We start from the raw sequence: 22,141 nt of genomic DNA, 5'->3' as shown, positions 1-22,141 counted from the left end.
AATTTGAAGTGATTCAGCCAAAAACTTGAAAGAAAAAATTGGAAAGAAATCAGACATTGTCTTACAAAGTTCCAAAATTGAAATGTATGAATAATCCTCTGTGTCTGATTGCATACTGAACCATTAATTTCATTTTTATGAACTAATAGATAGTTTGGAAGTAAACTAATGAATACACATTTTCCATTTCTCTTACGTTCCCTTGTCCTGCTATAAGGAAAGAAGGGTACATAATGAGAAGTGAAGCATTATAGATCCCCAACCTAATTTCACCAAGGTGATCAATATTAAATTGTTATTTGTCTTTCCAGATACCAGAGTTAAAGAATGGATACAAACAAATCAAATGACCTCAGAATCAGCGCTTCGCTTCAGCTGTAAGTCCAGCGAATGTTTGCACACAATCAACACACACACACATAAAATGCACCGAGTCACAGGATCACTCATACGCTTTTATTGTTCATATCAGGAACGCTGCCAAATAAAGTGCTGTATACTGATATCACATTCACTGACGCCAGGACAGGATTACAGTGTTGAAAATGCTATATATGGAAGCCACACTAGCAATATGTAAAACATAAACGATCCTAGATAAAAACATGGAAGTGAGGAGAGAAAAAAATAAAATGGGGCCAGTCCAGTTTCTTTCTCGTTCTCTCCGTTCACTAACACACTCCCTGATGTGTCTCTAATCTGGCTTCAGTGGAGACAAAGATCCAGTCAAACAGTACTCGATGATTAGTGTTTGTGTTAACATGGATGTCATAAGTTTCCTTTCACTAAAAATTTCAGTGAAAAAAGTTGAGTTTGACAATTTAATGAATGCTCGAATGCTTGGAGGGAAAGTAATTTCAGTGTCAGGGCATTCATTAAACTGTCAGACTCGAGTATATCTGGTGTGTAAGTAGCCTAAAAATACAGATTTTGCTTGTAGTGGTGGAAGATGAGTTGTATTGTTTTTCTCAGAGGAGTTGTAGTGGCTGCTATCGAATCAGTGAAGTGTTAATAGAGTGGAAATAGGCCAAAATGACAAAGAGGCGTCATTACTGTTTAAATTTCAAATCTTATCTAGAAACAGACATCGTAAGAAGTGATGAGGTGTTATCTCCGCCACTAATGTGAGTAGCAGCTTGGTCTCGTAAAGCTGAAAAATCTAGAAAAAAGAAAATCTAATTGTTTTGAGGTCAAAAGGGCAAGGACGAGTTTGGGGGGAAAAGTACTGTAGAACAAAAAAACTAGATCTACGTCAGAATATAAATATTCAGTCGATTGGTAGATACTGAAAGACCAGTGACAGAGTTAGACATCTTACAGGGAAGCTAGCACACCATATCATGAGGTGGGTTTTGCATATTTTGTTTTGCATCTGAGGATATAAATGCAGTCAAGGCACATTGGCTGCTCACACCAACACAAAGTCCCCCCAGTTACTTGGATATTGGACAGTTTGTGCTCACTGTGCAATACAGAGGCCATGTTGTGTCCGGCGGTGACGGGGTTTGCACCAACAAGAGATAGTTGTCCCTGTTATGGCGGTACAGGGTTGATTTGTATATTAAGAGCGAGACAGACTCCAAAAGTCACACCTACTCATACAAAAAGCTACAGCGCGTAACCACTGATTAAAGGATACTCTGAAACAGGAATTGGCAGGTTTGAAGGGTAAATTTCAGGTCATGTGTACTTTCTGAATGGATATACAATGTTTTTAAGGAAAGGGAACCTCTCATATACAACTCTCTGTACATTCCAAAGGCAAAAAAAAAAACCTCTTCTCATGGCTTTAGGGTCAATTTGCTCACACAAAGCAATGCATATCTTTATATGTGAAAGGAAGCGTCAATGTGCTCCACTTGACAGCAATTCTGTCAAGTACTTCCGCATTTCCTGTGCCTCTGTTACACTGTCACATTCTCACTTGCATTTACTCAATCATTACCACAAATGTGCCATAACGCTCTGATTAAGCTATTCACACACATAGTATATTCATTCTCATCTTTAAAACATCATAAATAAAGATTTAATAAAAGGCACCAGTTACTGTTATTTCCTGCTCATATTGCACCGAAGCGCTTTAGCATAGATCCTTCTATTTGCTTTTCTGCAATACTGTAAAATGATCATTATGGATGCAGCATTAAGTGTTTCAAACTTTTGAATATGTACACTTTGTCTATGATAATGGTTTAAAGTAAAATGAATGTGTATGGATTATGCTGAACACAAAAAACCAATCTGGAGAAGGATGTGGATTATAATGCACAAAGATGAAAAAAAAAATGAGCTTCCGTTTCTTAAAATACAGTTTATTTGTGAATTTACACTGATTAGCAATACATCTAAAAGCAACTCCATTAGATAACCATTTATATAGGATTTCACAGGTCACAAAGTAGCTTGGCTCATTCTGGCATGCCAAAGCAAAACTCGTTCTCTTTTAAAAACAGAAAAAAAAAAAAAAAAAAAAAAAAAAAAAAGTTGGATAAAGAGGCATTAGTAAAGCAAGGTGCAAACAGTCAGAAACAGAAGAGGAAAAATAAAAAGGATGCAATGCACATTCAGTTCATCTGGGAGCAATTTATGCTCATAAAATGGTTAATAAAAAAAAGCCTAGTGCTCTCTGCAAACTAAAAGAGAAAAAAAAAGAAAGCATACTGCGATACAAATGAAGGATGAAAAAAAAAAAAAGAACTTTTCAGGAGGAGAGATGGTATGAAAGAGTGATAAAAACATGGTGCGTTAATGTCAGGTTGTCTTTACCCCCCCTGTCCCTCTCTGCTACACACATATGCACTTTCATTTCCAAACTCACACCTCCCCTTCTCCATCTTTCAGTTGTGTGACCTCAGCTCTTTGCCCAGAGCCAAAAGCTATCGTTTAACACAGCTAAAGATGTGTCCTAAACCCTCCCCCCTCCCTCCAAATCCAATACTTCACATTGCTAGCTGGGATATTGGTACATCTGGTTAAACTGCAGGGGGAGGATATATGGTAACCCATCCCACTTTGGCTTTGCAGAGTTCAACTGTGGGTCATCTGACAGTTACGACACGATCGCGTTTACGAGAGAATATTACATGAGGGAGGCTTTAGAAACTGAAATGACGACCGGGCTCGCAGAGTGATCAAATAAAAATAAAACGTCCATATGACCTCCTTATAATGTTCCAGTTCGAGGAGGAAATACACGGCAAATTAAGCGAGGAAGCGTAGCTGCAGTGAATGTAGCTACTGAAAATAAAGTTTTTTGGGAGCCTGAGGGGTGTCGATGCAGTCACTGGGGTGATTTAACAGAGGTCTTGTTAGGGTCCTTGATGCCCGAGCAGGCAGACGAGAATCGCAACCCTTGTCTCATCATTAAAATAATGGAGGAAAAAAAAAAAATTACAATATGGCTTTAAAAAACACACACATAAACACACCAAACAAAGACGTCACCGCTCCAACACTCCAAGAGCCATGATTCTCATTTCAGCTGGCGACTGCAGATAGTTTGACTTAGTATTTTGGCACTACACCTCCTGGTTTTTGTTTTGTTTTTTTTTTAGTTTAGCTGAGTAGAGATAGTTTCTCATGTGTGACACCAATGAAAGACGTTTCTTTCTTCGTACGACTCACTTTCTGGGTCCTGACCGCTCTCCGACACCATGCCTCGCTTGCTACTTGCACAACTTTTACCGAATACTTCACAATCTCCTTCACTGGTGAAACCACCTGCAACTAAAATGTGTTATATACCACAAGAAAAGTGCAGCACAATAAAAATAAAAAATATATAGTTAAAAATCTATAGCCAACATATCCAGTTTCCATATATCTGTGTTATATAGTAAATTTGTGTACTCTGAAGATTAGCAATCAGGCATCACGTCAGCCATATAAATTCACTTCTTGCAAAGAGAGAAAACATGCGTAACATCTGTATTCTCTGTAAAAGCTTAGAAATGAGTACAAAACAGAGTTGACTAACACCAAATTTGTGTTCAATAAAAAAAAAAAAAGATCAAATTTCATGAGATGACATAAACTAGACACAGTGACACATCACTAAAATGAGATTGTTTCTTTCTTTCTTCCTTTTAGTTTGGCAAAAAAAAGAAATTGAGATGAGGAGGAGAAGACAGGAAAATGCTACATAAATATTCAGAGTGGGTTGACGGCTCTTTGAGTTTATGTCAACTTAGTCGTGATAGACCGCCAGCCTTCTTCCTCGCTATCTACTCCAGTCTAGTAACCCTTTAACTCGTCTGTGGTGCGGAGATTCGACCACGACCAGCTGAAGAGAAGGTTTGTATCAGAAGCCTGCGCTTAAAGAAGCTTGAAGAGTGTGAGAGAGCGAGGCAGAGAGGAAAAACTCTCTCACAGTAAATAAATCGACACAGACCCTGCGGCTGTTTTGTCTGAGACCGGTTTTCCAGTGTGACTTCAAATTTCATGTGGCCTCTTAGTTCCCTATGCAGAGTCAGGTGACCAAAAATGTAAAAACAAAACCTTAAAAGACCGGGGAGTCTCGGCAGAGTAAAAAAGGTTTAGTTTCAACTTGTGCAGCTTTACAACGCTCACGTTGTGATCCAATCATTGAATAAAATTGGATTTTTGCAGCAAGAAATACGCAAGGTGGTTTCAAGTTCTGTTTTCAGCTTGGGGAACAACACAGGAGGATCCAGTTATTCAGGATCTAAATGGCCTCAACTGACTCTTAAGGGCTTGTAAGGAGCCCTGTTACAGTACTGCATACTGGTGAGCAGGTGTGTAGACGACATACACCATGTCACCTCATATCTGCTGCAATGTTAATTTATGGACCCACATATCTACCCCAAAATTTCCCAAAACATTCCTGTCTTTTTGCAGAATGAGAGACTTTTTTTTCTTTTGTTACAAACCAATTCATTTTTTTTTTTGTTAAATCCTTTCTTCTGCCTTTTGCACATAAAACCTTCTGTTAAAAACTTAAAATAAAATAAAAAAACAGAAATCATAAAAGGACATTTAAAACAGGACAAAATAAAAACACGGACATTAAACAGAAAAGGTGGCTGCCGCCCCTCTCTCTTCTTCTACGCCTGCCTCGACCCTGCCGCCCATTCGCCCTCAGGCCTCCGTCTTCTCTTTCTTTTTGTTCTTCTTGAGGAAGGAGGGGGTGCGGAACTTCTTCTTCTTCTTGGTGTTGGGTGATTTGGAGGGCGAGCTCTCTGGGGAAAGCGCCTCCTCGATTTTCTCGCCAGGGCGCACCGTGATCTCCACGCTCTCCACGCTGGTGGTCAGCTGGCTGACGCGCTTGCACAGCTCCCCGTCCACGTCGCCGTGGTCGTCTTTACCGTTCATCAGGCCTGTGTGGTTCTCTGAGGGAGGAGGAGAAGCGAGAGACGGGTTAGGTGAGGACAGGAAGCGAAAAACATGAGGTAGATATATCACTTAATTCTGCAAGACACACCCTGATAACACCCAAAACTAATACACAACCACACGGCTTGCAGTATGCTTAATGAGTGCAAAGTACAACATGTACTCATTTCATTTCTTACTCATCTGGAAGAGTGAATAATTAGGGAAACAATAAAGTCTGCAGTCCTGTGCTTAAGATAAACCACTGATGGAACCAATAACACATTATCTAATAAATAATAAATTCTTATGTTGGCACTATATTATTAACTATTTAGAAACAGTACTAATTTGAAAAATGACTCCATAAATAAGCATTTTATATAATATTCTTTAATATGGTAACATTCATAATGATGTATGTTATAAATGTGAAAAGCTGTAAAAACTTATTTAGACCTGGTGATAAATAAATTTAAATATCTAATAAAGCTCTGCCTATTTGTCACTAATTTTAACTAATGTGTCTTTTTATAATCCATAATAAAAATTAGGCTTATGTCCATTATACAAAGGGTGGGTGTGCCAAAATGTCAACACTACAGCCTCAAAGAGCACCATAAAGTTGTATCAACGCCTCTCTGATACAGTCTCAATATGTTAGTATGTATGTATTTATTGCAGGAACTTTATGTTTGACTTCCTTATATCTTACAGGTGTTTATTTTGTCAGCTGTCTGATTGTCTCATATTATCCTCTTGTAAATATGAGACTCTGCCGTCTCTCACACACTAATTCCATGTTGAACTGTGTGTTGAACTTCCACTTCACACATAGAGACACACTGTCCCTGTGCTCTACATATTTCGTAATATCCCTGCGTAAAACCCCAGTGACCTGAGTCTGTCCTCCTTTCACCTTTAAAAAAAAAAAAAACAGGCTTTGAAGAGTGAACAACACCCACTCTCTTAATGACTGTTCACGTAACAGGCCTGCTAGTGTCACATCTCTTTCTCCGGGCTGCAAATACAGGTTAGGGAATGCAGGGCAGCGGCTTCATGTTACTACAATGAAACACTAAAAACAGTGGTGACCTCCCATGTTATTTTCATCTTTGCACAGAAAACACAGAGGGCGACATGTAAGTGAAGCTCGAACAACAATTGACCTGATTTCAGCACAACTGGCTGACCTCAAAGCCGTGGCGTCAGAAAATATGGGTCCCCTGAGCCAATGTGCTGTCGCGGGTTAATTGTTACTCATTGTGTGGTTTTGCGTGTTTGTGCTGGAGGGAAGCTGACAGGAAGTCAATCCCATAGTGACATTATTTACAACGCTCTGATCTTTGTCTCTCTTGGAGGTGCACCAACTGGCTTCAAATGTCAAGAGACAGGAATAATTTCTGTGTTAATAAATGAAATACTTTGACAAATATAGATCCAAAGAGCGAGCGAGAGGCAATATTTCAATACCCAGAAATCATGTGATGTGACGTCACAGCACGCTCATGTTTCCAAACCAGAAGTTATACAACAAATGGGAAGAGAGAGGGAAAAGGTCCCCAAGAACCAGGGTCTTTTAAAGGAAGAGTTGACATTTTAGGAAAAATGTTTTCTTGCCAAGAGTTAGACGAGGAGGTTGACACCACTCTCATGTCTGTACTATATCAATAAAGCATTCAGCTAGAGCTAGGAAGAGATTAGCTTAGCTTAGCAAGAAGACATAAGTGCTGGGTGGACGGATATACTATTTGTCATTAAATATATTTATGTTTTTGTAAAGATGAAACAAACCAGATTTAATATGTTAGTGAGCTTAACAGGTGTTGATAGATGGATGTTTGAACTTCAGACACAACCAGGCTAGCTGCTAAGCTAGGCTAACTGTCTCCTGGCTCTAGCTCCATAATCAACACACACAAACATGAGCGTGGCATTGATCTTCTTATCGTACTCATGGCAAGAAGGCATATTTCCTAAAATGTTGAACTATTATCAAACCCAGAAGACAGCGATAAGCAAAAACAGTCCGCAATGCAACTGAATAGTCACTGTGATGGATTACATTTCTCAAAAATGTCCCAACAACTTGATTCTCACAAAAAATAATTAGAAAACAGTGACAATCTGGAAGATAAATAAAAAAATCTAAATCGTTTCTGTTGGGTGGGGAGTCTCTTTAACCAACTCCAGAATTTAACTTGTGCAAATAAGCCTAATTGGGTCTCAAATGGGGGAGGAGGCAGGTGAGTTTTCATATTAAAGATCATCAGTGCAGCATAAATTTACAGCGCAGATCAGTACTTTAAGCACCGCATATGGACCTCAGTAAATTTCAGTTAAATTTCCACCAACATGCATACACACAGAAACACGTATGTGATATTAAAGACACACAGCAAGGCAGCGAAGATCACTGTGAAAAAGTCTCTCTCTCTCTCTCTGAGTGAGTGATACCTTCTTTAGCTGGAGTGCTTTGCGGGGACTGGGTGAGAGACAGAGACTGAGAGAGAGTGGAGCCGTCGTCGGAAGTTAGCTCGTGCTCGCCATCTGCGGGGAGGGTGGGGAGGAGGTCGGGGTGGGGGGGGGGGGGGGGGGTTGTGAGGGATGGATGAGAGGATTGCAGGGTGGTGTAGGGGATTGAAGTAGTGGGACGACAGCAGTGGTTTGAGAGGTTGGGGAGGGGGGGATTGGGATGGAGGGTCAGAGGGGGGTCAGGGAGTGGAGGGGGGGGGGGGTTCGAGAGATTAGTGGTAATACACACATGTTAGAATCAGGCCATGCACAGCTGCTTTTACACACAATTTCCAAAATCCTTGTCTGTTGATCATCAGGCTCTCGGATTGCCATCACTCATTTGTTCTCCTGGTGGCTGAGCGTGCACTGTAACATTATGTTGTGCCTTAATATCCTGTGGACAGGACAAATGTCCTGTAGGGCCACTGGTTGGATCCCCAAACTCAACCGGCTAAAAATAAGGTGAACATTCATAGATTTTGAATTATATGAGAGGAAGAGATTCTGCTAAAATTCTTAAGCCACTGTTATGAAGAGCACGATAAATTCAAATCTACAGCCATGACTGGGCAATATTATGTAAAAAAATAATGTATAAATAAATATAAATACATACCAATACAATTTCACAGAGTGGTGAAAAATGGCTTTATATATATGTATATATATTGTTTTGTCCAAACAGTCCAAAACTAAAGATATTCAGTTTCCAATTACATAAACGCAGCAAACGTTTTGGTATTTTTCCTCAATAAATGACTTCAACAAATACATTATTATCAAAATTTTTGTTGCTTCATTTTCTCACAATTGACTAAATTGATAAATCACTAATTGTTTTGGCCCATATATCAACCAGATGTTATCTTCTATCATTGTAACCATAATCATGCCTACAAAATAAGAGCTTTTAATGCTCTTCATCTTCTTGCTCTAGGTGACTTTAGAATTTTTTTTTTGTATCTCACTTCCTGTCATCAATTCTTTTCTGCTTAAAGAGCAATTTACGGTTCCTGAATCTTAAAGCAGAAAAAAATGATGCACTCTGCTTTTCATATCTCTTAGTTCATAAAAAATATCGTTTGCAGCAGCTTTTAAAACAATTTTTGTAAGTACAGTAAATGTTGTAGTCCAGCTCAGCATTAGTAGCTTCATTAGTGTTAAACACTGATAAGTGTGAATGAATTCCCATATAACGTTAACACATTCATTAGCACATTCAGAGTTACACATTCAGTGGCGTCATTCACAACTCGTTCATGCACGGTCTATAGAAACGTGGTTGTATAACAGCCTGTTCGTGCAGTGAAAGTGCTCCTATGTTCTGGGATTATACGCAGATAAAAACTGTACAAGCACAAATCATCAGGAACGAACTGCTGTTGTCAGTCTAAGGCCTGTGTTTTTATTTCAAAATGTAGAGAAGGTTGCATAAGCTTGTCATCCTAAAAAAAAAAAAAAAGATTCACCTCATTAAAAGTGGATCTTCACCACATGCAAATAAAGTAGGTTGGTGGCACTTTATACTTTTCAACTGCTCTTCAGTTCAATCAGCTTTGACATATTTAACATTTTTTGTAAAACATTAAACAAACTTAAATTAAAATGAATTAACATTAAAATTATAATATCAACCATAAATCTGCACAGTGGACTGGACACCACTAATCACAGGCTAAACCTTTAATTGTGTGTGTGTGTGTGTGTGTGTGTGTGTGTGCAGCCCAGGCATGTATCAGGCCATTCCAGACGGTCTCCAGCTTGCATCCAGATTGGTCACCGGGGATTCATGGGGCTGTGGGGGCAACAGTGTCATAGCAACAAGCTCTGCTCATGCGGCGGGCGTGAAGACCTGCTGTCTGTTCGGTCTGCCATCTTAGTCATACCGGCCTCTCACACATGTGCACACACACACACACACATACACATTAACACTTGCACCATGTTTATGCACATAAGAACATTTGGAGGATCCTATTGACATGCATGAACACATGTGCATGCTGATGCACACATGCATGTGAACCAATACACACATTAATCTGGTCCAGCGTGGCCTGAGTGGAGCCCCCTTCACTATCTGTTCACTATTGATTTTTCCCCCTGCCTCTCAGAAAGGCAGTGGGACAGAGGGCTAATATGATTAGCATCGACTATCCTGTGTGTATGTGTGTGTGTGTGTGTGTGCAGACACAAGGTTAATGCAGATGAAGGCAGCAGCCGAGCCCATGGGGACAAGTCCTCATGTTGAAAGGTATATAGGTGTGTGTGTGCGTGCATGTGTGCGTGCGTGTGTGTGTGTGTTGATACTCCAGGCAGTGTGTAAGAATATGGCGACGTCTCCTGGGACTGCCACTAAGGAGACGGTGCTACAGACTGGGATAATATGGACGCTTATTGACGACAAATCGGCTGAGAGAGCACTGAGTGATGATCGAGACCCACTGTAATCAATTTCAAAGTCGAGATTTGAGGAAGAGGAGGGAGAGAGATTAGTAAAGGCAGAGCATGTTTTTCAGAAAACTCAGATTTGCTTCGAGCTCAGTTTGAAATCTGCTCCAGCTGTTTTTCGCCAATTCTGAATACTTGAGAATGTCAGACGGTGCTTGTTAACAACTTTAACAGGCTTCGGTAGGACGTGACCATATCTGGTTGTTAGGGTCATATCTTTTTCACAGACAGAGAAATGAAAAAGCTGATGGAGCACACTGGGGAAGCAGCCTGACACTAGTGAGAAGGCGAGGAAGATCAGACTTCACTCGCGAGTCAAATTCAACAGATTCTACTCTGCTCTCGATGCACGTTTTAGGCTGATACTGATATCTGATAATAAAAGTCAGATAAGCAAAGATCCCTGGTTATTAAAGGGTTGTAATGAAGATATATCTAGGGCAGTATATATATATATATATATATATATATATATATATATATATATATATATATATATATATATATATATATATATATATATATATATATATATATATATATATATATATATATATATACACATATATATTTATTTATAACAGATATACTAGATGCAGCCTTAAAAACCTGCCTTGCTGAAAGTTACTGAGCTGCATATCAGTCGACATCTACGCCAGTATATGTGTTTGGCTGATAGACTCTGCCCTGCTGATACATCAGTTGGTCTATAGTGAAAACTGCCAAAATTGAGAGCGTGCAGCTAAGATACCAAAGCCCTGCTACCTGCTAAAATGTAGTGCCAGCAAAAACTAATCTCTCCCCATGTGCTCTCATATTGTGACTTAAAGCTTGATTATTGATCAGATTTGTTTTAAACCTGCTCAATAATTTAGTTGAATGGCAGGGCTGTTTACGGCTAACACTAAGGGACAAGAGTTTGGCTTTGAGCACATGTCACTATGTGTGTGTGTGTGTGTCCATATGTCTCTCAGTGTGACTGAGCTCTTGGTGTTTGCAAGTTGAGCGTGAACAAGTTCAGGATCCAGTCCACACACCTATGAACATTCATGAATTTACAAATTGGTGTGTGTGTGTGTATGTGTTTGTTTGTTTAAGAGTGTGTGTGTGTGTGTGTGTTTGTCGTACCGTTGGGGCCCAGTTGCCTCCTCTCCACGTTCTTGCGGTACTCCTCCAGCTCTTTTTCTGACAGCTCACTGAAGGGGTTGGGAGGCAGGGGAGCCATCTGCTCCTCCTCTGTGGGCACGTATGGCTGTTGTAGGAGACGGGGAGAGAGGTGAGCATGGGAACACACACACATACACACACACACACACACACACACACACACAGATCATGGTCACTTTTGGGGACATTACATAGACTTACATTAATTTCCTGAAAACTTACCCTCACCCTAACCTTAACCACTGACCCAAAAATCAGCTTTTGCCCCCAATTGGACAAGCTGTCCCCAATTAACTGGTCCTAAGTCTGAAATTTGTCCTCAAAAGTAGCTTATGACAGACAACACACACACACACACACACACACACATTTACTTAAGTCACTTTTGGGGTATTTAAATAGACATGCATTCATTTCCTGGAGACTTACCCTAAACCTAACCATAACCACTACTTGCTTAAACCTAACCTTAACCACTGACCCAAGAATCAGCATTTTACTGATTGGGGACAGTTTTTGTTGATTTGTCCCAATCAACTGGTCTTGAGTGTGGTCTGTGTCCCTGAAAGTGACATAAACAAAATCTCTCTCTGTCTCTCTCTCTCTCTCTCTCTCTCTCTCTCACACACACACACACAAATACCGTGCACACTCACTGACTGAATGAAACACTCAAATGAAAAAAAAAAACTAAACAAAGCAGAATTCATATACACACTCCTAAAGGCAGACTCACACACCCACTGTGTCTGAGAAGGACAATCATTCATTATAGCATAACCGAGGCTGCTCATATAAAGATAAAAACAGAGCGTCCACCACATCACACAAAACTCATCTAATCACCGACTCTACACAGAAATTCGCATCCAATTAGTCTGCAAACCCCAACATCTTTATGACAGACTGGGGAAAATAAACACTGCACAAACAAGGAGACACACACACACTAATGCAATTTACATTACGAGCATCATCGTATCCACAAAACAAGACACACACATGCACACGAGACACGTGTGAGATAATAAATCTTCTCAGGTTTGTGTGTAAAATTACATCTCAAAGGCCGTCATGCTCCAACACGCCATCAAACTTCGACATCTCATAGAAAAAGGGAATGAAACTTAGAAATAAAACTGATGGAAATGAATATAATTCTGTGTCAATCTTAAAAGACAACACTAACAAAAACATGCAGTTTTGTGCTCTGAACAGGCAAAAACTGTCAAAAAACAAAATTATAAAAAAAATAAAATTAAACCATCACTGCAAACAGAAACAATTAGCATACACTTGTGTATATTTACCAGAACTTTTATCTGCACCACATCCTTCAAGACAAGATACCAACCACAAGAAAGTCAGCATCAAAATGTCTATATATATAATTTTTTTTTAACTAACTATGTCTGTATTATTTTCTGTTTAATTCTGTCTTGCTGAATAAAAATATCAAACACACTGAAATTAAGACTCATTTGGCATTTGCAGCATCATGTGTTCACATGTCTCCACCTTGTGGTCAAACAGTGTAATAACTGCCTGGTACATTAATAAAATGAACGGGTCATTATTAAAACCCAATAACATCCACAGTTCACCCACACAGGTGTGTTTATTTCACTGATTAGACCTCTTATCAGGACTGTGTGGGTGTGTGCAAACTGTGCCTGTGACTTTTTTTTTTTTTTATTGCACCTGCTGGGTTGCGACAACGTACAACTTCATGATTCATATTAGTTCATGGAGTTTGGTGACATCACATAGTGAACCTTTCACAGCAGGCTTTCTGACTTGTAATTGCATGAAAAGCTTAAAGGTGACACTAATAGTATGAATGATGGCTGCATTCAGAGTAGGTGTACCAGTTCCAGGTCTCTTGTACCGTGTTTGAACAGGAAGATTTAAGGCTATTATGCCAGAGAATCAAGTGAATCCGGACATTTCCATAAATTCTGAATATCATCGAGAGCTCTCAGTCTCACCCGTCGTGGTTCGTCGACAGGGATGCCAGCGAGGTGTTGAGAGCGGGGTCCTGACGTCATCACATCAAACCGGTTCTGCTCTCTGATCTGTAACAGGACAAAACACACGATCATATAAACCTTTTGCTAATCCAAGCGTCTCCTCTTTATACCAGCGTGAAGAATAAACAACGTCTCAGTTCAGTTCAGATTTACTCTTCTAGTGTTTCTATCAAAGAATTCATATAACAAAAGAAAACCCTCCCTCTGTTTCTTTACTCATATCTAATTCCTGATCATTCACCTGATCCCTAACCTAATAATATAACACTTTAAGATGCTCATCATCTTGATGATCTAACAACTTTAGAAGCTGATATAATGTTTGTCACTAGTGAGAAACTGCAGTTCAAGAAGATGAAACTTCATCCAGCTTCCGGACTGTAACATGAGTCATGCAGAGCGAGAGCAAAAAGTCAAGACTCACTTGGTTCCTCTTCTGCAGCACCTCGCTGGGGTCTGTGTTGAGAGGGACAAACTGATTGGGGTCCTCAATCCGGATCGGGGTTCCTGTCTCCTCCGCCTTCATCCACTGTATCAGGAAAGCAGGTGAGATCAAAACAGTCCACTCATAAGAACAACAAAGCAGGAAAAACACAGGTGGAACCAATGACATTAATGATGGCTGCGTTGCATTTAGGTGAGCTAGTTCCAGCGCTGTGGTATTGTGCATGCTTACTTACTGCCATGGCATACTGGGACAATTAATGGAACGGAGGTATCGTTCAAATGAGCGTCAAATGATAGTTTTGCGTTCTACTTACTGACGTGTATCACAGTATCTCATCTATTCTCTAGTCTATATAGTCTCTATATCGTCTTCATATTTGTTATCATAAAGCCTAGCATACAACTTACACTGCATCACTGGAGTACTCTTTGAAGGTTTGATAAATTATTAATCACTAAGCTAAATGCCTCAACACTAAATAAAGTCAAATAGTGCGACTGAATCAAAATGAATGTAGTTCTCAGTTCAGCCAATAGATGGCGATCTAGTACCAAGTTGGGAAACGGCTCCAGTCAAAACAAAGCACTCAGCATCAACTGTACATGAACTGCATGACAGTTCAAGCCATGAAATATACTTTGTCACTTCATGTTTAGCTTTATTATATTAAATATATTTTTTACTTCATAAATACATACTCAATTTGTTGTGTTCCTTTATATTATCACAACACACACACACAGATACTCTGCTCACCATGGTTGTCCTGCTGTTGTAGCGCTCCTCTCCGACCTCCACGTTGACCTTGGTGTAGCTGTTGGGTGAGTTGAGCCAGCGCGTCTTCTCCCTCTGCTGCCGCTGCTGCAGGAACTTGAAGGGCAGACGTGTGGCGCCACCGTCCCCGTCCTCCTCGAACATGAACGCTGTGACGGTGGCGGGGATCTCCACGTCGCTCTTGTGCCTCGGCTTCTCCCGCACGATGGGGTGCCGGTAGGCATAACCTGTCCTGTAGCCCTGCAGCAGGACACAAGATCACACAAGTTCACACTGACTGATTACAAGAAAAACCGGGCCTGTTAACATAAACCACATGTGCTCACATAGAAGCAAAGTCATGTGTCTGTACTTGTTTGTTGTATGTTTATTTAGTCCCCATTTGTCTTCTATTCCAACTTTTACTTCCTGTTTAACCCATGAGGATCATTAAATGGCCTTAGATCATAGCTCACATCATCATACATACTGTACATAAAGTGAATGTTAGACTATAACTGAAATGAGCATTTATTCCGTGACTTTTCCTTCCTGTAACGCTAGCAGACCTGCCAGTTCCACACTTAGTCAAACAGAGAAGAGAGACAGAAACAGCGCTGTGACCACAGGGTTTCTGGCAGCACAGAGGAGAGTCATTCAGAGTCAGTCAGAGAGCCATTTCCTGTCTGACCCTTTCTCTTTCGCCTCTCTCCTCTTTATCCTCATCTATCCCTTTCTTTCACACTCCCATTTCCCCCTCTCTCTGTCGCTGCCCTCTCACAAATGTTTTTCAGACATTTTTTCCATACTCGACTTGACGCTTAAGTTCCGTTCTTGTCTGCTTTTTCCTTTAACTTTTCATCTCAGCCCACGTGGTTAAAGCTGACCTTTCCAGTTGACTTGATCCCCCAAATGGCGTACTCTTTTCATGCTTCGCTTTCAGACATTTATACGCATTCACAGCTGGAAGCTTGGCATGTTTCTACATGTGGAGAGTGACCGGTTTATTATCTTCCCGCTCATTCTCATTACTGTTTCTGGGTTTTAAACTAAAGAGCTTATCTGATACAAATGCTGTGTTTATGAGGTGTGAGAGAAGAGAAAGATGGTGGGAAAGGAAGGAGGGGGGTTGAGATGTTCAGAGTCTCGACAGGCTGAGAGGCGATGACTCATCGAGAGGGGGAGAGAGCTGAAGACCTAGAGGATAGGAGGGAGGGAGGGAGGATGAAAAGTGTGGGGTGTGAGAGCTGAGATAGGGAGACAGACATGGTGATACAAGGAAAACAGATACAGACGATAAGAGCAGCTCAGACAGAAAACGAGCAGAGGAAAAACCTCTACATTTACCAGATCTCCTGCACTTGATAGTCGTAAACAGTAGCCGGCTGCTTTATGCTGTGATTCAAAAGGCTTATTTTTTTTAATGCCTGCTCCATTGCTATCTTTTGCCCCAAATTTCTGAGAATCCCTCCTTGAACTGTTGCAGGGATCAGTGCAGGGATTTTCAAAATGGCAAACGTGAAACCTAAATAAAATGCTTATAGGTTGCGTCACTGTTGTGTTTTTATTAATCAATGACAAAGAAAAGCCAAAGAGACGTTTGGGTATATTAAAATGTTGCATATCATTGACGTGTGTGCGCTCACCAGGTTATCCAGCATCCTCATCAGAGACTCGAACTCCAGCTCGCCAACCTTCCACTTGTATTGACTGGCCATGTTGACAGCAGCCGCTGCAGCCACGCCATGCACTCGTGACTTGTACTTCTCTTGGTCCAGCACTATCAGGTTGTCCACGCCGCCGGCGCACGAGATGGCATTCACCTAAAACCACAAATAAACACAGAGGGAGAAGTGTGTAAGCTTTCACTGACATCTGATGACTTATGCAACAGAACATAGACATTACTAAACATCTGTGTTTGGCATTTTGTCACTAAAATCATCCTTAAAAATATTTCTGCTTGTGTGCGGGAACAGTTTCTCCCCACGTGGGAGAAAAACATCATTTAGCAAAACCTAGCTAAAGCTATTACAACACCAAGGAATATACTGTACATGACATACAACAAACATGGTTGGGGGATTTATTTATAGAAATTAAGCTGGGCTTTGCAGGATGGATTAATGTTTTCTTTTGCTCGACCGGGGAGAGTCAATCAGGAGATTTGTATGCCTGTTACAGCGGGGGAGACAACAACATCTCTAAAATCCACCGTACAAGTGAACACAAAGACACGCAAGAACCCGAGAATAAAACACCAGAGAAATCCAACATGTAGCACCGACTTCAACCATTTATACACCTAAAAGTTTCCTGAGCTCACACACATGCACACATACCGTATATACACTGTTTTTTTTTCCTCGGAGAGTCTATAAAACTGACATGTCAAATTTAAAAACTCAATATATCAGATGATCGTATGATAGTTCCCAGCCTGGGAGATAAATCTGGGGAGTAACAAGATGATTAAAGACATAAAAAGGCAAAAATATTTCTGTTACACATAATGGTATTTATTCTGTTCTCTAAGTTTTGCTTTTTTATGTGAGATACTCGATACTTTCACCTCTTCAGGCCTCTGAAAATCCTTAAAATGAAACAGGCTCTAGACAATATGTGTGACGTCAAACTAGAGAATACAGATATTCTAGATAATATAATTTGTTGCGGTCTTCTCAGGTAAGATTTTGCTGATACAACACACCTACTAGCTGCTACTTAACGCACAATCAATAATCAGTCTAACACTAATTTCTCCTGGCTGGTCCGGATCTCATGGTTTCCCCTCTTCAGCTTTCTTCTTGACTCAATTTAAAAAAAAAAAAAAAAAGAAAGAAAAGAAGGAACACCACCCTTCTCTAAATGCTGCTTTGGACCGACATCAACAACAACACATCAGCTTGTCACTCCCCTCATTAAATTCCTAATAGCCTGGCTGCGAGACGGTGTTTAGCCAACATATTCCACAAGGTAAGAGATTATGATTTACAGAGTGTTGTTAAAATAGGGTGGGGGAAATGTGAAACTACTGTAGAAAGATCGGAATTATCGGGAAAGCTGCTGCCGTTCTGGTCTAATAAATGAGTAGAGAAGCTGAGTGCTGCTGGAATGTGCTGGGTACCCAAAACAACAGCAGTTAGCTGGCGCTGGCGTGTGTGTGTGTGTGTGTGTATGTGTGAGTGTGTGTGTGTGTACCTGGATTTCGCAGGCATACTGGGCATTGTAGATGTAATGAAAGGCCTCTTCGATGGTCTCCCCGAGAGCAACCACACCATGATTCCTCAACACCAAAACCTGCAACACACACATTAGGAGCAGCCGAACAGCACAATGAAACACTTTGGGAGTATTCAAAAGGTCCGCTTGTCTAACTTTATTTACTTGTGACTATATAATTAAGTGACAGGTCCTTTGATGAATAAATAACAAATGAAAACATGTTTGATTTCATGTATTAATAAGGGTTGGGCCGCTGGATGATGACAGCAGGATGTGGCAACAAACCAGTGGTGGAAATTCCCTCAAGTTCCCTGAATTTTTGCCAGTTTAAATTCTGTTGATCTCAAACAAAGCTCAGTGCAAGAAACATTGGGAAGCACATAACGGGGATAAAAAATGACAGCAAAGTACATTTAAATGATCTAAAACTTGAAGGTAACCTAAACACAGCTAGATATTTCAACAGGATGTGCTGCTTTGACTGTCTTGCTACTGTTTCCTATTTAAAATACACCACACCCTGATAATTAGCTCATTTCTCTTTCTTGACTGCAAAGTCAAATATAAAAATAGCTCTTCCTTGTGGACTTTAGAACAACCTCAAGTCATTGTGTCTACACCTCAGGGGTTAATTGTTCTGAGCTTTCAGAAATATTTGTTTTACTTCTTTTTCATATTTTTGCGTGCCGTCGGGGGTCAGGGTGTGGCTCAGTGCCTCGTTTTCTTGGTTGTCGTACCTTCGCTGTAGGGCCCAGGGCCTTCTGCAGCTCTCTGCGCTCCTCCTGATCGTCTAGGCTGCCCTGGTAGTTGTAGTACGCGATATCACCCAGGATCAGTGCCTCCTGGGAAATGGGCAGGATGCCACACTTCATAGATGACACCTGAAGCAGGAGAGAGGGAGAAGACACGTTAGAGATAAGAAGCCTGGACAGGTTGTTTCATTCATCCCTGTCGGCAGCTGATATTTTCCCAAGATGTTTCCTTGCGGGTTTGAAAGCTTTCTGGTGTGAAGTGAACTTACAGCAGCCATGGCAGGAGTGTGCACGTGTATGACGCAGCGGATGTCCGGACGCATGGAGTAGATGGCGGCGTGGGGGCTGAAACCGGCGGGGTCAATCCTCAGGTTGGTGGAGCCCTGGTCGATCACATCCCCGATGATGTTGACCTTCACCTGAGGAAGCATAGAGAGGAGCTGGAGTCAGTGGAAGGTTCACTGGGTTTGGATCTGAAACTGGTAAATGTGAAGCTCCCAAACTTTCTTTTTTTTTTAATTTAATGGTACAAAAACACTCAGACACAAGCTGGAGGAGAGCACAGGGAGACGTATTGTTAAACTAACCACGCCAAGATCAGTGAAATCAAATATGTGCAGGCCTTAAAGCACATCCAGAGACTGACACACATAACCAGATCCACCCACCTCACCCGCACAAACACAGAGCTGATAAACCACCAGCATTACTCAGAAGACATAAACACAAGTCAAAATCAATGGGCGTGATGACAGACATCACATTATCAACGATTACCTCTCTCTGTCCTGCTCCTCTCCAGGAAATGAATTGGACCATTACTAGGAAACATATAATATAATAATAATATAGATAATATAGTCGGAGACTGGACATGACGTCCCTCGCTATGACAACTTCATTACCAGCCAGTTAGCAGTTATTAGATTACAGGACGGGGGAGAGGAGAGATGGAGGGGAAGATGGAGGTATAGACCTGGAGGGAGGAGAGTCAAATAACCAGTAAAAAAAGAGAGAATAAAGACAGATAACTGGTTAGAGAGAGATCGAGGCATAAAAAACGGAAGGAAGAGCAACGACAAAAACGACTGCAGATGTCAGAGCTCGCAGTAAAAGCTAATAACAAACAGAAAACACATCTTCGCCTGCAGACCTTGTACGCTGCCATCACCGTAACCGCATGTTGTTCTTGGATACAAACCAGAACCTGCGAGCGCACATTTCTCTTTCCAACACAAAGTACAAGCGTGTGTTATCACAACAGGAAAGGGCATCCATCATCCAGTCTGAGACTAATGAAATACACCCATTTCAGCTGGAGCCTGCTGAATACTGACTGAGCCTTATTTTCTACTTGTGCTTCTGCTGCAGTTTGAGAAAAGTTGAGTGTTACAGGAGTTTTTTTTTTTTTTTTAAAGAAAAGAGGCACTAGGGAGGGAGTGCTGCAGTGAATAACAATAGAAAACAGTGTATGACTCTGATACCTTCATCCTAACCTTGCCAAAAAACTTCTACGAGTGCAGTAAAGGAAACTATAAACCTGTATAAAAAGTAATTGGTGAGTAAAGAAAATAAAAAAGGTTGACAAACAAAACATTTTACATCCAGGCTGCTTCGGGCCTTCACACCCAAAACAAAGTTGAGAACCAACTTTTTTGTATTGAATTGTCATTTTTGATACATTATTAGTGTATTTAACCATGATTCAGATATCAGCCTCTCTAAAACAAAATAATTCATCGATGTTCAGCCCCACTTAGGACTGATCTTGATTTAAAATGGTCCGCGTGAGGTCGACAGCTTGCCGAGTCAACTCAGGCTGAAAATCCTGAGACCTGTCCTGAGTGGTGCTCAGCCTTTTGTTTAGATGAATGACCGTCTATTGATCTTTCACCCAGCAGCAGAGGAAAGTGAATAGCACCATCCGAGCGTAACTAACCACCTCCATCTTTGTCTACACACACACAGCAATCGCCAGCTGTCAGACGATCGAACATCGATTAGGTTACATCACATGTCCAGTACAGTATCAGTTCGCCCTCGCATGTCCTTCAATTCGCGGCTCCCTCGCTTTGAGGCGGCCTGTCAGTCAGACGGCTCTACGGCTGAGAGGCCTCTCTGATGAATGCGCGCGCTTCGACGACCACAGACGCTAGAGTACGGCGGGGCCTCCTGAGAAGGTGCAGCTGAGACTTGAACATGAATTCCCAGAATCCTTTCAAGGATCATTCAAGTTAAGCTAATTTTAACCTCTGATTTGAAGTCGATAATGGCCCGGATTACATTTAGAGCCGTCAAACCTCAAACTCTGCAGCAAAACCCTGATAGATAGACCAATTCCTCTCTGAACTGAAATGACCCCTCCTTCATCTCAGAGCTTAGAAACAGACATCGAGACGTTGAGGCCGATGGAAACTGACCAAAGCTAACTAAACCTCAGCCTTTTCTCTGATGCCAGAACCTCCACCCAGCTCGACCCCTAACAAGACCTCTCACACTCATTCATCCTGGATGACTTCCTCTTAATCAATCTCTTCATGTCTGTAAACACTCAGCTGTGTAACTATAGAGATCAGTGGATCAACAACAGACCGAGGGAGAAGAAAGGGAAGACTAGAAATCTGAAAGTGGCAGACTACATCATTTTGTTCCATGTCCTGACATCTGACGTGCTGTGGTCTCAGCTCTCATACAGACAAACTTTACCGCATGACCTCAACAAATATGGACGCGGTCTAGACACAAACTAAAAATATTCCATTTTAAATGATGCTGCTTTATATACTTCTAAGGCTACAAGCTATCCTCTAAAGCTACTGAGTCTGCACTTTACTCTGCTGTCTTCTAAACTACACTATTAGTATAAAGTGGCAAAGTTTTGCAATAGCTCAACACTACTTCAGCTAACACATTCAGACAGCCTTTTCATATGTGAGTTCGACTTTTGAGAGCATCGGGGTTCATGATGTGGTCAAATCATTTTGGCAGTGGTGCAGTTCTTTAACTAAAACAGTGCTCTCACTTACACTATTTTCACTTCCTGGACTTGACATTTGTAGAAGCTTTGCAAATGTTGTGAATAATCTAGAAATGACAACTATATTATAACATTTAGTTAAAAGTAGAATAAGCTAGAAAGCAGCTGTGTGAATCAGTGGTGGATTGTATTTCACACCAAAAGTCAGCGGATATATGCGAGTGTGCGATTACAGCTCAGATCTGTTTGTCTTTGCAATATATTTTGTGAATAAAATATTTAATCTTTCTATGCATGCTGCACACAGAGAGCTAAGCACTTACAGAAGGGAGTATACAGCATCTGGACATGTTTGTCATTCGGAGGCAGCTAACTACTGCAACTACAGCTATTTGGTGCTGTAAAGTTAAACCATGTTACACAGACAATTCATTGTTTTCTGAATGTATTTAACAGAGTGACCCATCTCACTATTCTGTGAAGA

The 22,141-nt window shown here is 40.9% G+C and overlaps 1 protein-coding gene across 6 annotated transcripts in view; it reads right to left on the bottom strand.

Moving 5' to 3' along the window:
• Nucleotides 1–2,299: 2,299 nt before the first annotated feature.
• Nucleotides 2,300–22,141, bottom strand: part of add3a (adducin 3 (gamma) a) — a 106,303-nt gene continuing 86,461 nt past the window's right edge. For 3 of the 6 annotated variants that reach the window (XM_044345912.1, XM_044345910.1, XM_044345911.1), the window contains 11 exons: nucleotides 18,950–19,099; nucleotides 18,666–18,809; nucleotides 17,905–18,003; nucleotides 16,350–16,526; nucleotides 14,707–14,964; nucleotides 13,927–14,031; nucleotides 13,461–13,547; nucleotides 12,783–12,806; nucleotides 11,434–11,557; nucleotides 7,795–7,887; nucleotides 2,300–5,354 (listed from right to left, as the gene is read on the bottom strand). In XM_044345912.1, coding sequence (XP_044201847.1) covers nucleotides 5,104–5,354; nucleotides 7,795–7,887; nucleotides 11,434–11,557; nucleotides 12,783–12,806; nucleotides 13,461–13,547; nucleotides 13,927–14,031; nucleotides 14,707–14,964; nucleotides 16,350–16,526; nucleotides 17,905–18,003; nucleotides 18,666–18,809; nucleotides 18,950–19,099 — 1,512 coding nt within the window. In that variant the 3' untranslated portion in view covers nucleotides 2,300–5,103. The remainder of the gene's footprint in view (nucleotides 5,355–7,794; nucleotides 7,888–11,433; nucleotides 11,558–12,782; nucleotides 12,807–13,460; nucleotides 13,548–13,926; nucleotides 14,032–14,706; nucleotides 14,965–16,349; nucleotides 16,527–17,904; nucleotides 18,004–18,665; nucleotides 18,810–18,949; nucleotides 19,100–22,141) is intronic. The other 3 variants (XM_044345914.1, XM_044345915.1, XM_044345916.1) reach the window with 3 other exon arrangements.

Source organism: Thunnus albacares, chromosome 3 (genome assembly GCF_914725855.1).
Source record: "Thunnus albacares chromosome 3, fThuAlb1.1, whole genome shotgun sequence".
NCBI classification, from domain to species: domain Eukaryota; kingdom Metazoa; phylum Chordata; class Actinopteri; order Scombriformes; family Scombridae; genus Thunnus; species Thunnus albacares.
The sequence above is the reverse complement of the archived record's forward strand: the minus strand, read 5'-3'. Positions and strand labels throughout refer to the sequence as shown.